The 19,748-nt window shown below is 42.2% G+C and overlaps 1 protein-coding gene across 6 annotated transcripts in view; it reads right to left on the reverse strand.

Moving 5' to 3' along the window:
- Positions 1-10,987: 10,987 nt before the first annotated feature.
- Positions 10,988-19,748, reverse strand: part of LOC147636216 (uncharacterized) — an 88,138-nt gene continuing 79,377 nt past the window's right edge. For all 6 annotated transcript variants that reach the window (XM_086801642.1, XM_086801640.1, XM_086801645.1 and 3 more), the window contains exons 13-14: positions 11,619-11,710; positions 10,988-11,327 (exon numbers count right to left, since the gene is read on the reverse strand). In XM_086801642.1, coding sequence (XP_086657768.1) covers positions 11,184-11,327; positions 11,619-11,710 — 236 coding nt within the window. In that variant the 3' untranslated portion in view covers positions 10,988-11,183. The remainder of the gene's footprint in view (positions 11,328-11,618; positions 11,711-19,748) is intronic.

Raw genomic sequence — 19,748 nt, forward strand, 5'->3', positions numbered from 1 at the left:
TTTCTCATGGGGTACGGTGTGCTATTGGTCAGATGCGCACATCCTCACACCAGCTAGAGATTGAGACTGACAGATTCAGAGGAGTACCGGCTGAGGCCAGGATTTGTCAGCTGTGCCAGATGGAGCCAGAGACAGAGTTACATTACATATGTCACTGTCCAGTATATTATGAGATACGAGGCCGTTTTCACTGCCTGTTCAGAGAGGGCTTTGGACCACTTTCTAGAGTCATGAGATACCAGGATCAGAGATGCTTCGGATTGTACTTGCTGGAGCTGCGTAGACATAGAGAGGGTACAAAAGATAATGAGAGTGTTGGATGGACAAGAGTTTAATAATATTTAAGGGGGACATAAGGATAAGAAGTGATAATGAGGGAGAGAGAGAGAGAGAGAGAGAGAGAGAGAGAGAGAGAGAGAGAGAGAGAGAGAGAGAGAGAGAGAGAGAGAGAGAGAGAGAGAGAGAGCTCAAGTTTTTCTCCAAAGGATATATTATATAGAGACCATGTGTTAAAAAAAAGTGATAATGAGAGAGAGAGAGAGAGAGAGAGAGAGAGAGAGAGAGAGAGAGAGAGAGAGAGAGAGAGAGAGCGCTCTTTATTCCAAAGGATTTAACATTGTAGAGACCATAAAACCTGTCAGTTTCACTACGAGGTTCTTCTTAACACTCTTAAGATGCCTCTTGTAAATTCTTAAGAGAACATAATCACCTTCTTTAAAAGATATGGCTTTACCATTTCTTATTGCTTGTTTAGCATACTCTTCTTGAGATTTATGTATGTCCTTGCTGAAATATGTTTTTAAAATCTTGAGCAAACTTATCAGCAGCCACTACTTTATAAGAAAGGTGAGAGGTAAGAATGGGTAAAGCCTTCCCACACAATAAATAATTTCAACTAGTACACATCCCATAGCTAAACAAGGTATATTGTTGTTGTTGTAAGAAAACTAAAGAAGGTGAATGTATTTATCCCAAAGTCTAGGTTAGGTTGAAAATAGACTCTAAGTATGTCCAGAATCATTATACTATTAGTAACATTCATTTGTCCAACCATTAGACTCTGGATAAATGCAATTGTGAAATCCAACTTAGTGCTTATGTTCTTAACAAGTGTAGCCAAAAAATGACTACAAAAGCTAGAATCATAATCTGACACATGACCTGGGGGTAAGCTATGATGTACAAAGATTTGCTTGATAAAAACAAGTGTACAGCTTGTTGAGATATTAATGTGTTTTTGTATGCAATAAAATGGGCTTGTTTTCTAAAGCAGTCCGCTATAGACTAAATCGTGTCATTAATTAAGTCCACTTAGTGCATCATGATATTAACTTCTCCCCATGTTTTGAGCAACTCTTTGCTGTTTTGATATTCCCTTGTGTTTCCATGGTCTGCTCCCATGGTTCATTGTTGGAAAAGAGTAATGGTATCAATCGGTCTTGAATCGTGTGCCTTTTTAGCTCTTGATCTTTTGACAAATCATGCACTCGGCATCAAATCTAGCTACATCCAATTCTCTAGCCACAACATGCAATGTAGAGGATAGCTCTCTATGAACCATGTATGGAGCATGATTTATCTCCTATCAAACAATATGTCTAAATGGTCATGTGATGCATAATCTTTTCTAGAAGAAGAAAAGCTATCCTTTATTATAAGAGTTTTCACCATTATAAATCCAATTGTTATCTTTCATTAAGTTTGAAGGCTCTGAAAAATCCGGATCCTGCTCATAGGAATCCTTCATAGCTTCAAAGGGTGAACTCTCTATGATAGAGAGATGATTTGAGGCTTGGTTTTCTACTTGGAGCATGTTTTCCTTGCCACATTGATATTTTATTATTAACTAAAAACTCTGGATAAAAGATTCCCATTTGATGTGTCAAATCAAGGATTGTTCAAGTCAGGAGCTTACCTTAGCCTTGCCAAATCATGTGTCCTTGGGCCGCCTTGCCTTCGAGCTGCGAATCCAACTTTCCCATGTGGTGTGCTAGCTCTTTCGTCTCGTCTCACATCCTCACTCTGTTGTCACATTGGCTGATGGGGTGAAGGGAAAGATCTCCGCAACTAGACTGAGGCAAATAGAAATGGTCCTTCGTGATGGTTCTCTCTCACAAAAGGTGGTGGAAGAAAAGGAAGCTAATGCAAGAGAAAAACGTACAAACAACCCTATCTAGCATGCATCCATCAAGTAAGCAAGATTTAATAGCATACATTTAAGCAAGAAGAGGGAAGAGGAGCTTACAAGTATTCTATTGCAAGGGAATAATTGTGTATTGATTATCGTAAAAATGACTTATATACAAGTGATTAGTTTTCACACTAGGCTGACCAAACTTAAAAATTATCCGGCTTCTATTACTAGTCTTAAGCAAGTATGTACAAGAAGTCCTTAGATTTACCCTATTTGACATTAAGTATAAATTATTCTACTGCTGTCTTACTAGTCTTAAGAAGTATGTACAAGAAGTCCTTAGACTTACCCTATTTGACATTAAGTATAAGTTAAGGCTGCTTTATATATTCCAGTGCTATCTTACAAAAGACAAGTTCCCGTTTGAGAAAAAAAGATTACAAAGGGCCTTACAATAGGTTGGGCAAGTGAAACTATGTTAATCTTTGGAGTGGTTGATGTAGCCCCCTTCCTAATGTGGTGACCGTGTCCTCGTGTCACCCAAGTCAGTGGTGGTGAAGTTGCTAGTGGGAAAGGTGTGGATTGTCTAGGATACTCTGAAGTTCGCAAGCAAGGTTAAATGGTATGATTTAGGATTGATCCACAACCAGATGTAGGGCAAAGTGGTGAGAAGCTTTGGGTACCCCTGGTAGTATAGATAGCATGTCGAGGCGGCATGGAACATGATAAGCAATGTAGAAGGTCTTCATGCCATGCCTCCTTCTGTGTCTACTAGATGCAGGGCTCATGTGTATAGTGCAGGTGTCATGTATGGACATTGGACAAAAGAGCTCCTTCCAGTGAAAACTTCAACACACTGCTTTCTTTCGACATTGTTTGCTTGCTTTCTTTGACTCTTACACATGGTCAAAGATAGGGAATTGATTGTTGATGTTGTGTAGAGAGGTTGGTTGATAAGGGTGTGGATGAGGTTGGGTTGTCCACCATGAGAATGGAAGAATTAAGAACACCCACTAAGACATTACATTGGTAAACCGTGAACTTAGACATGTTCGAATAGATCCAAGCGCTTTTTGAGCCTTATTTTAAAGTATTGGTGGCTCTTTGACCTACTTTCTTGAAGCATGGCAGTATCGGTGGTGGAAAGAAGTGAAGCATTATACAGAGCATATGTAGCTTCGAGGTGAAATGTTGAAATACCAGGCAATGCCAACCTTAGTGTGCGGCTTTGCATTAAACATCTAGGCATCTCTACCTCGCTTGTTTTTAGCATGGTTGAAGGAATGTTTTACGTCTTAGAGAAAGATGTGGAGCCTGATTGATTCTTGGGCTTTTGTTAGCTTCAATTGCATTGCCGTCTCCTCTTCCTAGTTAGGTTCTCTTCTCAATGCTCTTGTAGGGGGAGGTTTTCTTGTTTCTCTCTCTCTCTCTCTCTCTCTCTCTCTCTCTCTCTCTCTTTAATTTTTTGATATACATAATAAATAATATTAAAAAAAGTTTTTTAAAAGATTTTTTTGGGGGTTGATGTGGCAACGTGAGCCTTCGTGGATGACATGGCACCTTTTGTTTTCAAGTTTTTTCCTCTCTGTGTGTGTGTGTGTGTGTGTGTGTGTGTGTGTTGATGTGGCAACATGATGTCCTGACACTTTTTATTTTCTTCCATTTTTTTGGATGACGTTTATAGGATTTTTTGTGTACAAGAGATGAGCTCAAAGGATGTGCCTATCCCAAACCCCCAACAGAAAATAAATAGTAGATTATGGTTTGAAAACTTAGGAAAAAGATGGATGTTGCGTGGCATTTGCGTAGGTGTGCAATGAAAATAGAAACAATGTGGGTGATCGAGGAGACGAGCGACGCAATGGTTCCAAAAAGAATTAAGGCAACAAAATGGGGCTAGAAGAGGGAGAATTGTGATTGGTTGTGTGTGGTAGTGCGCAAGGTGAGAGATCACCAGAGTCATTGCAGTAGTCAAGTGATGCTGCATGTTTTGTTTGATTTTACTGATGGTTGTAGGCTGGAGTACCTGCAGTTGTTGAAGCTTTGCAAAGAAGAGGCTAGTGCAGGGTGAGAGAAGTTGATTGGTTTAGAGGAGAGGGAGTGCAGGAAGTCTGGAGAGTTGGCTAGGTGGTGAGTCCCATGGGTTCTCTGAGAAGAATCTCTATTGGATACTTGACCCAGATCATTTCTTCTCGACTATAGTTGTTTGAAGGTGAATCTATAAAGTGTTGTTTGCAGGTGATTGCTTGTGGGGAATCCTTGAGTATTTTGGTTCTTCTTTCTTCTGTTTGTGCCCATGTCTCAGGGATGTTGAGACATGGTTGTGTTTCTTGTCTTTCTGTTGAAGACATAGTGTTCAATTGTGTCCAACATCAGCTAGGTGTACTAGTGCCTTCTTTTGGTGTTTTCTGCTGGTGTTGTGGTGTTGGTGATGGTTCCTCCTCACCATGGTGGTGTGATCGGACGGGGCTATAGAGGCAAGTTCTCTCAAACACAACATTGTTTTGGTGCTCGCACTCACTAAGGAGGGATTTGAAGCACCCTTCAGCTCGTTTGCAGGTCTAAGAGATTCTAGTAGGACATACGGTAGCCATGATGATGTACCTGGTGTTCCATGAGCTTGTTAGAGAGGATCCAGAGGAATTTTTGGAGGGAATGGAGTTGGCAACATTCACTTTTGGGAAGGATAGAGATGATAAGTTGACATAAGTGCCTATGTTGAAAGGAGATGCCAAAAAGGTGATTTCAGACGTGAAGAGCTCAATCTAATAAAGGTTAGGCATATGAAGACATAAAAGGGGCCTTGATGTAGCAGTATAAACAGAGTGAATCCCCAGATGCTTTGTGGCAAGAAATTCATAAGCTAAGGCATAATCTATTAGATGTGTTTGACAAATTTGTGGACCACTTTGAGGACATGTGGGTAAGATGGGATGCTTCCTTGGGAAGAACAGAGCATCCACCGGCCTTACTTAAGAAAGACATGTTTATCCAGTCCCTACATGTTGATCTGAAGGAGAAAGTGGAGCTGAAGAGACCAAGAAGCTTTGAAGAGGCCTTGAGGATAGTCAGAGAGGAGAAGTGGAAAATACAAAGGATGGCTGAGAAGCAAAGGGCAGTTTCAAGTGACGACAAATCAATTATGTCTCCTCAGTGTCTTTACCCTAGGAGGATGGATGGTTATAGATTTTCCTGTGTTATTTAGAAGAGAAAAAATACAAGAGCCAATAGAGAGCAAATCAATTATGTCTCCTCAGTGTCTTTACCCTAGGAGGATGGATGGTTATAGATTTTCCTGTGTTATTTAGAAGAGAAAAAATACAAGAGCCAATAGAGAGGAAGCCTAGGAAAGCACTAGGTGAAGTCGGTACATTTGATTTGTTTATTATGTGTCCTGCTAGGAGCAGTGTATAGATTGTAGATCCCTATATAAGCGATGTAATAGAAGATGCAGAGGCTATGGAACCGTGTGTTTGTGAGGTTGAAGTGAATGCAATTTGTATGAGTGGGGACCAGAGTTGGAGATGGTACATGCCAGCAAAGTGGAGGAGGCATGCCCACATGGTGAATCTATGTTAGAGGGGCAGGAGGTCCCTAGTATGTTGGAGATTCTACAGGAGCATGAAATGAGGACTACTTCGTTTGGGGATGCCGATGTGGAGCCTGCACGTTTGTTTGATGCTGTGGAAGAGTGTGAAGTGGAGAGCATGTCAGAGTTGCCTTTTTCTGATGACACAAGGGATGTTGAAGCTAGCGTGGATCAGCAGGCATATAAGCATGAAGATTTGGATAGTGGTGGGGACAATGATGTGGAATCTTTATTGGAATACACCTTGGAGGGGGGTTTTTACTTTGTTTTTGAAGGATATGTGGACCTAAGTGATGCTGAGAAGGTTGATGCCTATGTGGATGCTGGAGTGTGTGTTGATGATGATGAAGTTTCGGATGCTGTGAGCAAGTTATGGGATGAAGAGATTGTGGATGCTGATAAAGAGTTGCAACAGGTTTTTAATTTGGATTGTTTGAAAGGTGGTGTTCAGGTTGCTATTGGGACATTTGTTTGTTATAATGAGGATGAATTGGGGGAATGGAAAGAAGGTCTGATGGGGGAACAGAGAGATGCAAACTATTCTCAGATGTGTGGTCTCAAAGTTGATAAGGATGGAGAAGCAGGGAGGAGACTGCACAGTAAACTTACATTTGCGATATGCAAACCATGTGCTAAGGGCAAGACTAAGGGGGCATTGGTAGATGATGTGTAGGTTTTTAATCCAAGGAGGATGACTTGATGTGGCTGGATGACTTTGGAGGAGGGTGTTATACCCATTTGATCCACGTGGAGGATCAATAAAAAATTTGAGCTAGTTGTAGGGTTTGTATAGAGGTTTTGTCAAATAAGTGGTTGAGCATAAATGCTCTAACCAAGGGGAATTCTGCAAACTATGATATGATTGTTTGTGTACAAGAGATGAGCTCAAAGGACGTGCCTACCCCAAACCCCCAATAGAAAATAAATGGTAGATTACGGTTTGAAACCTTAGGAAAAAGATGGATGTTGCGTGGCCAGGTGGATTTGCGTAGGTGTGCAATGAAAATAGAAACAGTGTGGGTGATCGAGGAGACGGGTAGCGCAATTGTTCCAGGAGGAATTAAGGCTGCGAGACGAGGCTAGAAGAGGGAGAATTGCAATTGATTGTGTGGTTAATAGTACGCGAGGTGAGAGACCACCAAAGTCAAACCCCCAACAGAAAATAAATGGTAGATTATCGTTTGAAACCTGAGAAAAAGAATGGATGTTATGTGGCTAGGTGGATTTGCACAAATGCACAATGAAAATAGAAACAGTGTGGGTAATCGAGGAGATGGCCGTTGCAATTGTTCCAGAAGGAATTAAGGCGGCGATGGGACTAGAAGAGGGAGAATTGTGATTGATTGTGTGTGGTGAGAGACCACCAGAGTCACTGTAGTCAAGTGATGTTGCAGGTTTTGTTTGATTTTGCTGATGGTTGCAAGCTGGAGTACCTGTAGTTTGCTGAAGCGTTGCAGAGAAGAGGTCAGTGTAGGGTGAGAGAAGTTGATTGGTTCAAAGCAGAGGGAGTGCAGAAGTGTGGAGAATCGACCAGGTGTGAGTCCCCTGGGTTCTTTGAGAAGAATCTCTGTTAGATACTTAACTCAGATCATTTCTTCTTTACTGTAGCTGTTTAAAGGTGAATGTATGAAGTGTTGTCGTGGGTGATTGCCTGTGGGAAATCCTTGAGTATTTTGGTTCTTTCTTCTATTTGTGCCCATGTCTTTTTGATGAAGACAGAGGGCTTTGAATTGTATCTATTGTGAGTGGATTCAAAGCCTTTTGTTTTGATACTATAGATGTGGCTAGTGTGTTTGATTGAGTTCATGGTGATAGAAAGTATGTATGTGTCAGTTTGATGTGACTGGTGAGCTGTTATTGAGTCAATTTTGACTCAGTCATAATCAAAAGGGAAGGTACAAGGTCAATTTTATGTTAGTTGAGCACCAGAATAGTGAGCTGATGGTGTAGGGACCTTGATTTGGCTTGTTTGAGTTGTTGAAGGGAAGTGATCCTGAGTCACAGCAACTGACAATTAGAAGTCTGTCAGAAGTCAGCTACTAATAGTTAGAAGGCTTAGTGGTCTGATGGGGTTTCTGTGGAAGCTACAATCAGGTTGGAGTCAGTTGAGTGTCCAAAGAGTAATATTCTTGTCTGGTTTGAGTGTCTAGAGGGTATAGAAGTACTAGCTAACGTAGAGGAGAGAAAGCCTGCATCAGCTGAGTCAATTGTGCAAGCCTTGGAAGGACAGCTGAAGTAGACAGCTGGGCCAGACAGGGAGGTTGGGAGAGTGTTGAAGTGTTTAATTATGTTAATTGAGAATTAAGGGACATCAGCTGAGTGTAGTGGTGCCTTCTTTTGGTGTTGTGATGTTGGTGATAGTTCCTCCTCATGGTGGTGTGCTACAAATGAGACTATAGAGGCAAGTTCTCCCAAACACATCGTGGCAATGTGTGCCTACATGATGATGTGGCACTTTAAAAAAATTGATGACGTAATGTGTGCCTACATGATGACATGGCACATGTGAACCAATGTGATGAGATGACTCTTTTTTGTAAGTTTTTTTGATGACGTTTATAAAATAGAACTTATCGAAACTTCTAAGGAAAAGAAGGACGTGAGGCATGTTATGCCCCTCATGCGATAATCATGCTATTCTTTCATTCACTCCAACACGCCAATGGGTTCTTCTCTTTAGGAAGAGCTAGTTTGATTGGGAGATCACCTACCGAGGGAGGTAGCTTTGGAGCTATCGTTTGGACCACTTTGACTGGTCACAAAATTGTTGTCCTTGATAACTGATCGTGCATTGCATTTTCATGCGCTCTTTGAGGTTTTGTTCTTTTGGACATTTGGTTCATGTCCTTTAGTCTTTTCAAGAGCTACTACAGCCTTTACTTCTTCGTTTCCTTGAAAATTTCTCTCGACTTGGTTTGGAGAGTTCTGATGGCATTAAGGGGGATTGTATAAGTCCACCTTGTACACTTAACAAGTTAAGGTGGCTGATGCTCTAGCCACAAGGTTCGAATCCACACTTGTAACATGTACCTTTGTATGGAATGACATTGGGGTTTGGCATTGATTCAGGGATAGATTTGGGACACTTGGTGCGACAACAGCTCTATAAGGACATTCAGCAACATGATGTAGACCCTTATAATGGAAACATGATTTGGGATACTTGGTGCGACAACGGCTCTATAAGGACACTCGCCAACAAGATGCAACCCCTTATAATGAAAGCATTAAAGAGGTGGCTTGTGTGATATGTCATTCAAGTCTCTGACCCTTTGTTGCACCATAGCTTTAAATAAGAAGACACAGTCAATGATTAGTAGGGATTACTCTGGATATCCATATGAATTGTATTGCTCTTATACCTCATAACTTTCTTGTTTAGGACTCTCAGAGTCCACCAACAAGATATCCATATGAATTGTATTGCTCATATGACTCATAGCTCTCTTGTTCAAGACTCTCAGAGTCCAACCGACAATGTCAATGTGTTGTGCATAAAATATCACACCCCCAACTATACAAAATAAGTGACAGACATAATAACAAGATATCGATGCATGGCCAAATAAATGAAATGCCGCAAACAATAAATATACGATATGCACAACCCTATACCCATACGATTTCCTAGTCCACTCCATTGTAGTGCTCATCATATATTATTCAATAGTGCCAACCATATGAGTTACATACAATCAATTAGACTAACATGATAGCATATGATATGCACAATCATAAACACCATTATCATTGGCTCAATATATAACTCTAAAGCACCTGCAATACCAATATTTCTAACATGTCCCCAAACGTGCATACACCAATAACACCAGCGCATTGGTATTAATATGGGACCACCCATGATACCAGCTACTAGCATGGTGTAATGATGTTTCAAGAATCCCTAATCTACCATAAAAAGATCTAGCTAACAATGTATACTCATAAAGGCTTATTATCTTGACATCATTACTTGCATCACCCATTTGACCTTATTCCTTCTCAATCTTTTTACACACCTCCCACTCTCACACTATACTTGAACACACATGGTGTATGTACACACGCACATGCTCCCACTACGCTTCAATTATCTCTTATTAGAATTTGTGAAAACAAGAATCTAAGTAAAGGGGAAGATAATGTTACATCCCAAACTAGGCTAAGCTAGTATCAACTATGGGTCTAGGACTTAGGATTAAGGCGATGTGCCAACCCAAAGTTACATAGGTTGGAACTTAGGGATGAAAAGCTAGTTCAAAGTTGGAGTTTGGGCTTAACTAGACGTAGGGGTTGATAGGACCCACCTAAGAGGCTAAGAGCTAGCGAGAGTGAGGTTTCGATCGGCCTTGAACTTGGCATGACACAGCTTGGCATTTACTAGTAGATAGGCCTTTCTCAACATTATCTCCGAATAAAATTAAAAGAAATAAAAAATCCTTCATTTACATGTGAATCCTGAATATGCCAAGCTCTTCTATTTCAAAAACAAAATTGTTATGAGGAAGTTTTTTACAAGTTAATTCAAGCAAAAATACATCTTCTAGAGAGAATAATCTATGGAAGGATATCAACCTACATTTGTCTAATTCTAATTAATAGTTTTTGCTAGATAAATGCAAGAGATGCAAGAGAGGTACTACCCTTGGATGATAATCTACTCTCAACGTTGTACAATTTACATGTTAGTCTCTTATTTGAAAATATGGCTCCTACATATTAAAGCATCTTCATTCTATTAGCTTTCCTCAAAAAGAAACTATACAGATGTTTCAAATACAGATGATTAAGATGATGCTTTGCTTGTCTTTGGACACAACACGCCTAACACAGTGCAAGAGAAAAGTGTCTCTCTCTTCCCTGACTAATTATAGTTTAATGAATAAGTGCTGGTAATGTTATGCTCCTGTACTTACCCCTGCTACAAATGGTCATTCAGATAGATTTCATAATCTATAATTGATTAACTTCAATGACTTTGGTAGTCCTTGCAGTCATAATAAGAGCTCTTTCAAACTTAAGTGAATGGTTATCACTTGATGAAAGGTGTTCTAGTGGTTATGAATGAGGTAATCATTTTCTAAAAGGCATGGTAAGCGTAAGGATTGTAAGTTGTGGAAAAATGCGTTCAGTGACCGTCGGCAAGATTCCACCTCTGAAAATCTCATCTCTAGTAGCAAACAATTCAGACAAAGACAAAGGAATCCTTGCGAGGCCAATGCATGAAATAATCGCCCAGGCAATCCATTGCAAGTACAAAGAACTTTAGATAAGGAAAATATGGAAGTCTTCTATATCTCTTTCTTAAGCAATGGACTTGAGGACAAGGACAAGCACTAGCATTGAAACTTGATGAACACTTCCACAACAGAGAACTCTTCATGTACAATGCATGTTAATTTACACCAACCTTTACACTATTCTACAGCATTTGCTTCACCATAAGAGGCACAAATGCTATCAACACATTGTGGAGAGGAATGGTAGGATGTAACTGGCGGCAAGCTCGGGCCTGTCATCATGAGGGCAATGGCCAACATCTGAAAGGGCAAAAACGGCTACATTATCCCGCTCAGTTGCGAGCTGCTTGAAGAATTTTGCAACCTGGATGGCAACATCACAACTGAATTACAGCACGCCAAGAAGAAGCACCTTAAAACAACCTCATGCCTACAGCCACCTCACAACTACCTCCTACGCGTGTTCATGACCACAGCATGTATTTGCACCATATGCGTAAACTTACATAAGGGCATACTTGATATATGCAATATTTGACAGCTATGGTCAGCTTGGCAGAGCTTATAACAAGAAGCACACACTCAAGCAGCATGCAAGGAGATCAAGATTGTTTTTCTAAAACATCACGAGCAAGCTAGAGCACCCGCCACTTACAGGCCCATTTGCTGGAGTCCAGATGTCAGAGTCCCCCCATAGCACCAACAATGGTACATAAATATTCTCCATCAAAGCTTCTGGGCGTGGACCTAAAGGACAATTTAAAAAAGAAATATTTGATCAATCAAAGCAAGTAAACAATTAACATCAAAAACAGTTGGACACAAAACTTGAGACCTTCACAAACAAGCTCTACCAAGGCTATAATAAACACATCCAGTAACTTTTGAAGAATCCCCTCAGAAAAGGCACCAGTCAAATCATGTAATGCACACATGAATGTCATGGTCATCAGCAGCTTTACAAGATTTTTATAACTCGAGCTAAAATCCTCAGAGGTGTATACAGAAAAAAGAAATCAAATGTTTAGTAACAACAGTAACCTCATCTTATGCAGCAACCACACACACACACACATGCACACAAGATGTCTTCAAGTTCTTTGTCCCCAAGGTTGGGAGGAAAGGCCATCCAAAACCAGTCATAACAAATTTGGAATCTTCAGAGAGGTCGATGCTTTACTTGTGCTCAAAAGGGCCATATGAAGGCTAATTTTCCCAAGCACAGAGTGGTACCAAGGTGGCACATGTGACCGAAGGAAAAGGTAACCCTAAGATTACTTCCATTGGTACTTATATTTTGGATCATATTCCCTGCATAGATTGTAACTTAAATTCAGCAGTCTTTGGGCCTAATGGTTTGATCTGTATGTACGGGTCCGTCATGGGAAAGATTGTGCACATCCTTTTTGACCCTGGGAGTACTCACAATTTCACTAATGCCACGCTTGTGCAGAAATTGGGAGTAGCGATGATCATGTTTTTATCATGTGAATTTGGCTGCAAGATATGGACAAGTCTAGGACAAACAAGTGTCCCAATTACCTATAGTTATTCAAAATCAAACTGAGCATCTAGATTTTCTTCTTTTATAAATCTAGATAAGAGTGGATTTGATATTAGGTAAGCATGGTTTTATAACCATGTTGTTCATGTAGATTGGAAGAGTCTACCATTTCCTTTAGTATGGATGGTGCACAAAGGATGATTTTGTGGTTTAACCCTCAACACTTGGTAAATTCAACATAACTCATAATATGATTCAAAATTCTGAGTACAAAGTGTTTCAATGTGTTCTTGACCCTGTCACCAATTGGCCGACCATTTGGTCCATTCCCACATTTTTGCGTCTCGTTCACTTGAGGCCAGGCCAGTGTCTCGTGTGAAGAGGCCAGTATTTTGCTGACATGGACGGGAGCCAGACTGGTGCCACCCGTGTGTTAGCAGGATGGTGTCGTATGGACGGGAGCCAGATCAGTGCCACCCGTGTATGACCTGGACTGTGTTCGATCCATGGGACTGTCACGCCATGGAAGAGCCAGTATTCGTGCCGTGTTTTACCTATGGGACTGTCACACCTAGGGAAACTCGTGCCTGGAACTGTGTCTTACCTATGGGACTGTCACTCCATAGGAAGACCAGGTTTTTATGTTTTATGTCGAGCCAGTTTTGTGCCGACAAATATTTTGTACATGTTCCATGAACGGGAGATATGTCCATGTTACTTTTGCACATGCACACATATTTTGCATGTTTGAAACTGTTTTCGCATGACATGTATTCGTGTGTTTGCCTGCCTGACGTGTTACTTACTGAGCGGGGACGCCTGCCAGTGAGTCGTGAAGTGTGCCCTGTATTCTGACAAGTTTCAGTGCATGTGAACAGGTGGTAAGTATGTCGCACATGTTTGTTTTAATGTTTTAAATTCTAACCCTTTATTTTTATAAGGTTAGGGGTTCACATTCATTTAAAAGTGGGCACCCCCTTTGGGCACCCACTTTGGGGCCAAGGTGGGGAGCCTCACTTTTAAGTGAGTGTGGGGGTGGGCATGGTCACCAACCCCCACTAGTCCCCTTCATGCATGCGTAGGTAGGACTAAGGTTAACTACACTTCAGTTTTTATTAAAAGAGAGGGCCCTCTTCAAGCGTGGCATGGATCGCTTCTCTCTTACGTGAAGAACCAGGCGGCTATCATCCATCGCTTCTCCTCTACACGGCTGAAGTTCACCTTGTTGCTGCTGTACGGCTGCTCCTCCATATAGGCGGCTGCCTTCCCTGCAGACTGGCTGCTACTGGCGACAGTCTCTCCCTCTCTCCAGTCGGCTGGCTGCTGCGAACCACCCTCTACAGGCTGGCTGCGCCTGACTCCCCAAGGCGGCTGAATTAACTACTGTGCCCGCCTTCCCTACAGGCTGGCTGCAGCCACTTCAACTGTGCGCTGGTGTTAACTGCCGGCTGCGCCTGACTCTCTACAGGCAACCCTCTGCTGTTGGCTGAAACTACTCTACAGGCAGCTGTTTACTCCACGTTGCACTCTTCCAGGTGACTGGCTGTACTATACACCTGGCGGCTGCTTCGCCATCCATACAAGAGGCTGCCATCTCTTCCTTTTACCACTGCTGCGCATACACCCTTCAAGGCGGCTGCTGTGTACCTGCTTACAACGTACAACCTCTGGCGGCTCAAGTTGTACTTAACCACAGCAGGCAGCTGTGCCCTTTGTGGTGGAACTTGTTTGGAGGTTCACCACGTGGCTACTCTTTCTCCAACAAAGGTGGTTTCAAAGACTACACAAACACTACAAGTTTTGGTCTTCTATCAACCATCTACAAGTAAGTGATTTTCAGATTTGAGTAAAGCATTTAATGTTTAAATCTGGTAAGAGATTCGTCCCGCTCGGCCTACACCCGTTCGGTGCCGGGTTGTCCAAGCTATATGGGCGAACCTCGGTCCAAAGGTGCTGAGATCGGGAGAGCCAGGCGTTAGTACGAGAGCGCCTGTTTGTGCGTGGTCTCGGAACACCAGTGTGGTGCTCTCCGCGGAGTCCAGTGAAAGCACAGGACCGTAGTGATTGGACCACACTAGTGGTCGTTCTGCTCCAAGTTTTTCTACATCGAAATTCGAGCTTTTTGTTTAGTATTGTTTTCATATGTACATGGACATCATCTGGTTCTCAGAACCCATGGAGCATTGTATTCTTTAAATACTCCCAATAAATATATCATATATTGAGGGGGGGGTCGGCCCGTTCCGGCCCCAGTGCTGGTGTCCATCTTTCCATTTCTGTTCATTTAAAGTTCAAGTTATTTTTAAGTTGTCCATTTCATATTTGTGGTTTTAAAGTTGTGCTATTAAACGTGTAGGTGTCCAATTGAGTCTTTCCCACTTGACGGGATCGGTTTCATTGGTATCAGAGCACGGTTGTTTCCCTCTTCCTAGTGGGGAAACGAACCTGTGTATTGGACATCCCGCTTTTAGCAAACTTTGAACACAATGGACAGCCAAGGCAACCCTTTGGAAGTACCAAATTCGAGGGGTCTCTCTAGTGCTTCTCGTGGGTCTGATGCCCTGCGAGGTAGACACAAACCTCTTGAAAGGGTTATGGATAGTGAATCCAAAGGTCAACTGTCTCCACGAAAGACAGTTATGCTTGAACAAGACCCTGATGCTATGAGGGCTGAAATGGAACATATGAGAAAACTTTTGCAGGCTCAAGAGCAAGAATTGAAGTTTTTGCATGAAGATCCTCATCTGCAAAGTGCTATTGAAGCCAGGAAGGCAGATGCTATGGTTGATGTAACCTTTGAATCTATGGCTCGTGAAGTGGGCAAGAAACCAAGGGAGTTGGCACTTGCCTATCTCCTTCGCAAAGGTGATATCAAAGAGGGGGATGACGGAGAACTAAAATTCAGAAATCCACCTCGTTTAAAGCATGGAGATCCCGCATCCCAGAGGCTGAAATCTTATATGCAAAAGGAAGAGGTGACTGTCACCTCTCGTCATGCATCCTCTCCCCAAGGCACTAAGCCTGACAGATTTATGTATGCCAGTGCTCATGGAGGGCACGAAAGTCACATGCATGCAAGATATGTATCTCATGGTGACAGGTCTGCTTCCAGAAAAATTTTGCCTTCTGAGTTGTCTCATGGAGAGACCATGCCATATGCAGGTAAGTCACATGCATCTGAGCTTCGAGTTCGTGGAGCACATGCCACCGTGCCCCATGAAGCTTCTTTGACGGCCCATGGAGCCCATGCAGACAGGGCTACCCCGTTGGATAAGGGGAAAAGAAAAAGAGAGGACCATGAGCCTCATACCAGGAAGCTCAAGGAGTTCAAAGCAGGTGATAAATCTGTCAAATTTGATGTCTTTCATGGTGAACATGATGCCTCTAAGGTGCTAGCGTTTGTGGCACAGTTCGACATTGCTTTTAGCGATGAAGACTTTACAGAAAAGTCGAAGGTGCGCCATGCTAGTATGTTTCTGAAAGGCACTGCTGCCCATTGGTGGATCACCGAAAAGATCACCAAGGATCCCATCTCTACTTGGAAGGAATTCAAAGATAGGTTTTATGCTCAGTTCCTGCCACCCAATGCAGAGCAAACTCTCACTCAAAAGTGGGACAGGCTGGAACAAAAAGACAATGAGAGTGTGCAACAGTATGTGAACAAATTCTGGAAAGTGTTGTTGGAAGTGACTCCCTTCATGCTAATCTCTGAGGAGGAAAGAAAGAGGAAGTTTCGTTCTGGATTGCAACCTGCTTATAGATCGGGTATTGAATTGCACCCAAAACATACGTTGCAGCAACTCACAGCTTCTGCTCTTGCCACAGAGCAATTGGTGCTCAAGATCAAGCAGGATCAAGGAGGTTCCAAGGCAAAGGACAAGGCTGCCCCAAATCAGCAAAAGGGTGGACAGCCACCTAAAAAGAACTTTCGGGAGTCCTACAAGGGTGGTAAAGCTGAAAATAAAGAACAGGGCCCAAGAAAGAACAAATTTGGATTAACCCCGGAGCAAAGAGAGCAATATGCTAAGGATGGAAAATGCTTTTCTTGTGGTAGCAAAGACCACATGTTCCGGCAATGCCCAGATCGCAAACCAAAGCACGAGGACAAGAACACCAAAGCAAATGTTCATGCAGTTCCTGATGTGCAAGGTAATACAGGTCATGATGCTAAAGAGAGAATGGTTTGCAAGGCATGGGGGCAAGTTAAGGATCAGCCCGCACTCTTCATGTTTGATGACTGTGCAACTGACAATTTTATCTCTATGCAAATGGCAGCTGCATTGGGTATTGAGGTTGAAAACATGGGACCTCAGATTGAAGCCGAAGCTGCATTTATTGGCAAAGAGGTGCAGGTTACCCCTTTGATTGGGAAGTTGCGTATTCATATTCAGGGCTATCTTGACAATGAGCATTTCTTAGTTGCTCCTCTGAATGGATGTGATGTATTGTTGGGCAAGCCGTGGCATCATAGGCTTGAGCCCCGCAAAGACTACAAGTCCAATATGATTTCTTTTATGCATAAAGGCCGCATGCACTTTATTGATGCTGGCAAAGAAGGGGATTCCATCCCAGTTGTATCACACATCCAAATTAATAAAGCAATGAAAAAGAGTCTTTCAGCGTACTTGATTTTTGTGCGTGATAGTCTTGTGCCAAATCATCAAAATGTGGATGCTATGTCTAATCATAGGCTGAATTTTCTTAATGCATTCAAAGACTGCTTTGCTGACTCATTGCCAGGTGAACTACCTCCCCAAAGGCCCGAAGATCATTGCATAGATCTTGTGCCAGGTAGTTCTCCACCTAACAAACCCGCATACCGAGTGAGTGCTGCACAACAAGAAGAAATTATGAAGCAGGTTAACGAGCTTTTAGAGAAAGGTTTGGTTCAGCCCAGTTCCTCACCTTACTGCTCTCCTGTGCTTCTTGTTCAAAAGAAGGACGGCTCATTCCGTATGTGTGTTGACTATAGAGCTTTGAACAAGCTTACCATCAAGAACAGATTCCCAATTCCACGTATTGATGATATCTTGGATAAGCTTGATGGCTCAGCTTGCTTTAGCAGACTTGATTTGAAGAGTGGTTATCACCAGATACGTGTGGTGCCACAAGATGTCCATAAGACTGCATTCAGGACAGCCTTCGGATTATATGAATTCTTGGTAATGCCTTTTGGTCTCACCAATGCTCCTGCTACTTTTAATCGTATGATGGATAGGATATTTCGATCCCATCGCAAGTTTACAGGAGTCTTCTTTGATGATATCTTGGTTTTCTCCAAGAATGAGCAGGAACACAGAACTCATTTGGTCACAGTGTTCGAAGAGTTGCGGAAGCATAAACTTTTCGTCAATGCCAAGAAAAGTGAGTTTTTCCTTTCAGAGATTCATTATCTGGGACATATTGTATCCAAGGATGGAGTTACAATGGATCCTGCAAAGATAGAGACTATTCGGAATTGGCCCGAATTGCAAAACGTACATCAAGTACGTAGTTTTTTGGGATTATGTTCGTACTACAGGCGTTTCATAAGGCATTTTGCTATGATTGCAACTCCTCTACATGATCTCACGAAGAAGAAAACTGTTTTCAAATGGACTTCAAAGGAACAGGATGCTTTCTTGCAGCTCAAGCATGCGATCATATGTGGTCCAGTATTGATTGTTCCTGACTTGCACAAGTCATTCGTGGTTGAATGTGATGCTTGTGGTGATTGCATAGGAGCTGTCCTAAATCAAGAAGGGCATGCAGTTGCATACGAGAGCCGTCGTTTGCATGATGCTGAGCTTCATATGGATATCTATGAGAAAGAGCTCTTGGCTGTAATTCACGCCTTAAAGATTTGGAAACACTACCTTCTTGGGGCTGAATTTGTGGTCAAGACAGATCATCAAAGCTTGAGATACTTTCTATCTCAAACCAAGCTTTCAGAGAAGCAAATGAGAATGGCGAATTTTCTTTCCATGTTTCATTTTCAGATTGTGCATACTCCAGGAAAGAAAAATGTGGTGGCCGATGCACTATCTAGGAGGCCTTATATTGCTGCAGTCTCAGTGGCCTCTCATGGAGATCTATCTACTATGAGAGATTTGTATCATTTGGATGCTGATTTTTGCCATATATGGACTGATTTGATGGCTGGTCATTCACATGCCTCTTATGTTATCAATGAGGGTTATCTCATGAAGGATAATTGCCTATGTGTGGTGAGGGATTTGCGTCCAAAGGTTATGGACGAATGTCATGCTCCACCTTATGCTGGTCATAGAGGTATTATGCCTACTACACACATGATTCAGAGGTATTTCTTTTGGCCAAGCATGCGTAAAGACATTGAGGTTTATGTGCGTGCATGTATTACTTGCCAAAAGGTGAAATTTGACAGGCAAAAGCCTCCAGGTTTGCTTCAGCCATTGCCTATTCCCTCGCAACCTTGGGAAAGTATCACGATGGATTTTATTATGGATTTGCCTAGATCCCAGCATGGGAATGATGCTATTTGGACTATTGTGGACAGGTTTAGCAAGCAAGCTCACTTCTTGCCCGTCAAGAAAACCATCAAAGCTGATCATATGGTAAAGCTTTTTCTTGCTAATATTTTCAAGCATCATGGTATGCCTAAATCCATTGTTGGGGATAGAGATCCCAGAACTACAAGCCTATTTTGGAGGGCTTTGTTTGATAATATGGGTACTAAGCTTGAATTTTCATCAGCTTATCATCCCCAAACGGATGGCCAAAGTGAAGCTGCGAATTCAGCAGTGTTGGATTTATTGAAGTGTTATGTGGCAGATCAGAAGAGTGCATGGGAGAAGTATCTTCCACTTGTTGAGTTTGCCTACAACAATACAATCCATGCTTCCACAGGAAAGGCTCCATTTGAGGTTATTTATGGCAGAGTGGTCTTGCCACCCATCCTTCGTACCAAGGATGAGATTTTTGCAGCTGATGAATATGTTCGTGACTTGGATGTTGCCTTTGGTCAAGTGCGGACAGCCATTGCAAGATCTCAGGATAAGCATAAAAAGGCTGCTGACAAGCATAGAAGGGACATGGAAGTCAAAGAAGGTGATTGGGTATTGCTGAAATTTGAGAAGGCTAGGCTTCGGAAGAGGCCAGGACGAGAAGGATCATATCCTAAGCTTTCTCCTCGCTATTATGGACCCTTCAAGGTGATTCACAGAATCAATGAAGTGTCCTACAGGCTTGCTCTACCTAGTCATTGGAAGATTCACAATGCTTTTCATGTGAGTCTATTTCGGAAATATGTGGGGCCAGATC

The sequence above is a fragment of the Cibotium barometz genome, chromosome 8 (genome assembly GCF_041138505.1).
Source record: "Cibotium barometz isolate CiBa-2024 chromosome 8, ASM4113850v1, whole genome shotgun sequence".
Lineage (NCBI taxonomy): Eukaryota > Viridiplantae > Streptophyta > Polypodiopsida > Cyatheales > Cibotiaceae > Cibotium > Cibotium barometz.